Below are 5,065 nucleotides of genomic sequence, written 5' to 3'. Positions count from 1 at the left end.
TTTTCTGGTTTTCATTTTTGCACAGGTGTCACCAAACGTCAATTTTAACATTTTTTTACGTGGTCTAGAAAATATCTACAGTGATCCCTTGTTTTTATATATAAAATATACAATTCGTTTGACCTGTCCATTTGATAGTTCTTTAAGAGAAAAAAGAAGGGCGAACAGAAAAAAATACATTAATTTCTATGGTTGTGATGTATATAGTACACGTGTTAATCATATCAAGTTATGCTAAGTGTTTTCGTTATATATAGGACCCCAAAAGATTATTCAAACCCGCACAATTTTTCACATTGTAGGATGCTAGAACAGGTCTGGTTTTTCACAGTGTTGTGATTTGGTATTAGGCCACAGCAAGTAAATTTTATGGATGACATTCTCCACAGACTCCAAATCTAGTGCAAGAGGGCGAAAAAAAAAACAACGCGGGCGCCAAAAAAAAAACATTTTGACATCATAAGCCTTGTTAAACAAGACATGATAACCTATACTGAGCTATAAGTTTATCCATTTCTCACTGAAAAATAAAAATTTCAATCATTGTACAAATGGTTTGGATACATTGGGAACATCACATATACACAGGCAGCATCGCGTATATAAGGAAATGAATACATCACTGCATCAAAGTAACAGACAAAACATCAAATTAGAGCCTTTTCTTGTCTCCTCTCTACATATTCATCTGCCATACACGTTTCGGTATGGCAAGGCAAGCCATTTTGCCCATTTTCAGCATGTTGACCATTGTCAGAGGGCAACAAAATTTCAAGTTTTCTTCCCCCAAACCAGGCGAAAATTAATGCGGGCGCTGATATCATCCATAAAAATTACATGCTGTGGCCTAATCCAAGGTGTGAATCCATACAGTATTGTATACTATTTCCGTGACTGTTGCGCTCAGCCGTGGAAGAACCTCTCCACCCTGTAGCCGCTGTGAGAGGACCCCCTGGGGAAGCGGTGATGGTCCACCTCCTTCATGTACCGCGGCTTCTCCTGGATAACCCGCGTGGAGAACTCCAGGTACGACACCTGGATTGTGTGCAGTAAGAATTGTCATTAGTAGGGTCGTATGGCGTAACGACAGAGTGCTCGACTCGGAACCAAAAGGTCCCGGGTTCTAGTCCTGAGAATGTCACCGCCCTTGGAAAAGGCACTTCACACGACTTTCCTCACTTAAATTAAGTAAAAATGAGTATTGTCCTGTTAAGGATTTTCCGTAACGCACGGCTATCCCAAAAATGCCCTCATGGCCTCAGAGACGGTGGACGATATAAACTTCCTGGCACGTTTGATCAATTGCTGACGTGATGTATCCCTAAAGTCTCGAGTGAATAAGGTCACGTGTCTGTAACCGTTACTCTCGCGAGATCACGTTGTGAAGTGATTAGTCATTAATTATCCTGATGAAGGCGACAGTGGTTGCTGAAAATTTGATCTCTGTGTAATCCTTGTGTTGGCATCAATTTCAACATTTTACTATATGATTACTACCAACACAGATGAACATTCATGATAAGAATGCACTCAGTTGTACGACGAACGTACGACTAATGTGAGCGTGCTGTAACAACAACTGACCTTCGCGTGAACGTTGTGCCTCATCTCGCCCGTTTTCTTCCACAGGTCGGTGACGAAGGCCCACCTGTCGTTCCTGTGCGCGCTGCTGACGCGGAAGGACGCGCCTGTGATGGTGAAGGCGCCCCGGATCCCCTGTCCTCTCAGGTACTCCTTGTAGAATTCCTTCATCGCGTTCGTGAAGCTGACCTGACATTCGTCAGAAAAAAAGGTTTAATAAGTTTTTTTTCTTAGAAAAATATTAGTAATCACTGATGTAATTTGTATATATAAGTGATCACAATTCGTTGACCCTATGTAATTAAGACGTTTTAAGAATTTATGTCACTTGTATGTATTTAACCATACTTTTTCCCCAGGGAAAGCCCTTAATAATAGTTTCAAGCTAGTTGGGCTGCCCTGGCTGTGTTGTACCAGCCGAACCAATAAATAAATAAATAGATAAATAATCACTGATGTTGCCAGGTCTCTAATCGAACTAGCCTCTGCCAGGCTTCGAGAAGAGGATGGAAAGAGTAGAAATTGGCTAATCTCCAAGCAGATCTTTCAATTCGGGTACCCGAGTGGCCAACGGATACCGTCTGGCTAAATTTAAAGGATACTGCCTGGCCAATTTGATGTTGTCTTTTGCGGCAACCAAAAGAACTGCTTGGAGATTAGAAATTGACCAAATACTGATGTCAAACGTATATGACAAAGTAGTCCATCCAGTGATTCTGGATATTGACAATCCGGCCTATTCTAACATTGTCCTAAGACGTTTTCCAAAAATCAAATATGTCAAAGGCAAGGACAAGATGGTCTACAGTATCCAAAAGAATCTAATGATCACAGTAAAGTTCCTTTTTGTTCTGTCGTGACCTGCTACCTGACATGGATAACCCCTTCTATATTACGTTCTCACGCAGGAGACGTCGGAAAGCGTGTGATGACATTATTACCGACCCTCGGTGTGTACGTTCTGCCCATGGAGGCCCAGTTTGCCGCTCTCTGTTTAGGCTAGAAGTATGGTCCAGGAAGGTTTTTTTAAAGAAATATCGGTATACACTGATGTTGCCAGGAATGGTAGAGACACAAACCTTGACCTTGACAACCCGACCTGTTCTAACACCGCTGCGCAAACTTTTTTTGACTTTTTCCCGAGATAAGATATGACAAGAGAATCTACACTATCTACAACCTAATGATCACAGTAAAGTGTTTTTTTGTTCCGTACGTCGTGACCTGCTACCTGACAAGGATAATCCCTTCTACATTAGTTCTCACGCAGGAGACGTCGGCAAGCGTGAGGACATTGGCACCTCGTAGCATCCTGCGCAGGCCCCGTGGCGATGGGGAAGAGTTTTTAGCGCGTTATTTTAATATAGCCGGCCATCCTACATAGCCGCCGAGAGAAGGTTCCATTCCGCCCACCTTGTCTCGGCGGCTATGTAGGATGGCCCGTTATATTAAAATAACGCGCTAAAAACTCTTCTCCTCCGCCGCGGGGCCTGCACAGGAGGCTAGCACCTCGACAGAATGTACTGCACCTGCGCTAACCCCGTAATATATTGTTCATAGCACTTCGGCAGAACGTTTCATATAAGGTCGTATTCGCGAATATAAGGTGAACATCCCGTCTGTAGTTTCCAAATGCTGTATCGCATGCAGAAGATATCGCCTGCAACAGCCAAAATTCTGATGCAACGTTGACCAAAAATACAACGAAAGCCGTGATAAATTGGGGGTTTGTGCAGGAGCAGTACGTTCTGCCGACCGTGATGAGGACATAACATGTATTACCGACCCTCAGTGTGTACCGTCTGCCCATGGAGGCCCTGCCGATGGCGTGCGCGAATGCCTCCAGCAGCTGTGTCCGTATCCCCGCGTGGTGTGTGTTCACCAGCATGATAAAACTACCTGCAACATGGGCAACATGAAGAAATCGAACATGTCAGAAGTAGAAGGAAAGGAACCTTCATAGCGAATATGTTGAATAGGGGAAATCATTAGACCTTATTTAATATGGGTAATGACGCATGGCCATCGTTGTGAAACCATGTTTCTATTCAAAGAAAGGCCGTTGAATATAGTACAAAATACGTACATCTGTTTTACCACAACAGTTCTTAGCGAAGGTATATAGTGTTAACACGTTGCTTGAGCATTCTTGATCTAGTCAAGGATGATTATATAGACCTATAGCCTGCTTGATCTAATCAAATACTAGTAGCCGTTCTACCATTTGTGTTAACGCCTTTTTCCTGGTCTCCAAAGGAAAATAGCGTCACTATCATCACTATGTGTTTTTAAAGGATTTTTTAATAAGAAACCAGGTGCGATAACCACTGAATAAACCACCGAGTGAGCGTAGTGTGCTGTCCCATGTATAATGGTTTGGTCCAAAAAGTGGTCGGTTATTCTAATGACCGACCACTTTGAGGTTACGGCCTGAGAACCAATGGGAAATGAAGCCTTCTGATTGGTTGGCATCTTCTGGCTAAAGTCTACCTTTTATCCGGCTCTCCTCCTCCGCGGCTGCGTAGTCGTCAGACCCGGTGGAACTGAGTCTGGAGATGGCGGACTTCTGGGAACGGATGGTACACGTCATCCACAATGGCGCCCGCAAGATGGCGTCCCTCAGGTCGAGAAGTTCATCGTCAGTGTTGACTTGGATGTGCCTGTTCGTTAGAGAGTGCAATAAAGGGTTAATGCCCCACCCTGAGGTGTATATGGACCGTGAGATAATCCCTGGTCAGGTGCGATAACCACTGAATAAACCACCGAGTGAGCGTAGCGTCATGTCCCCTGTATAATGGCATGGTCCAAAAAGTGGTCGGTTATTCCAAAAATTGGTCGTCCATTATGATAACCGAGTGGTCGGTTATTGTAAAAACCGACCACTTTTGAGGTTCCGGGCTGATAACCAATGGCAAATGGAGCCTTCTGATTGGTCAACGCCTCCTGGCTATATGATTAATATGCTTGAACTAGATGATTAAATAGACACGCATAAATTGACGTGATTTCAAGTGAATTAAACGAAAGACATCTTTCGTATTCAGTCAAATAATGACAGACACTACATTCACTATATCTCTTAACTTGGAGCGTCAGACGATGGTTGTATAATGATAATCACTGTCACTTATGAAATCATCATTTGTCTTAGTTAACCTTCACTGTTATGAAAAACTTAAACTGTTCTCCAACTCAAAATTTGACTCACCAGAAATTTTCGACTGAATCACTCAGTTTTCCTCAGCTATCTGACCCAAATGCTGTGGACACGTGATTTTTCCCACGTGTGACGTCAGCAAAGGGTCAAAGGTTGTCTGAAGTCGATATCGCCCCCGTGTCCACAGCATTTGGGTCAGATAGCTGAAGACTGAGCGATTCAGTCGAAAATTTCTGGTGAGTCAAATTTTGAGTTGGAGAACATTTAAGTTTTCATAATGTAATTTACCAACTCAGATGAACGTTCATGCTAACACTGCTGTATGTT

At 43.2% G+C, this 5,065-nt stretch overlaps 1 protein-coding gene across 1 annotated transcript in view; it reads right to left on the bottom strand.

Moving 5' to 3' along the window:
* Nucleotides 1–791: 791 nt before the first annotated feature.
* The window catches only part of LOC109487886, a 9,008-nt gene continuing 4,734 nt past the window's right edge, over nucleotides 792–5,065 (bottom strand). Inside the window, exons 2-5 of the mRNA XM_019791992.1 lie at nucleotides 4,072–4,241; nucleotides 3,368–3,480; nucleotides 1,585–1,770; nucleotides 792–1,035 (exon numbers count right to left, since the gene is read on the bottom strand). Coding sequence (XP_019647551.1) covers nucleotides 904–1,035; nucleotides 1,585–1,770; nucleotides 3,368–3,480; nucleotides 4,072–4,241 — 601 coding nt within the window. The 3' untranslated portion in view covers nucleotides 792–903. The remainder of the gene's footprint in view (nucleotides 1,036–1,584; nucleotides 1,771–3,367; nucleotides 3,481–4,071; nucleotides 4,242–5,065) is intronic.

The sequence above is a fragment of the Branchiostoma belcheri genome, unplaced genomic scaffold (genome assembly GCF_001625305.1).
Source record: "Branchiostoma belcheri isolate BF01 breed outbred unplaced genomic scaffold, Haploidv18h27 scaffold9, whole genome shotgun sequence".
Taxonomy (NCBI): Eukaryota; Metazoa; Chordata; class Leptocardii; order Amphioxiformes; family Branchiostomatidae; genus Branchiostoma; species Branchiostoma belcheri.
The sequence above is the reverse complement of the archived record's forward strand: the minus strand, read 5'-3'. Positions and strand labels throughout refer to the sequence as shown.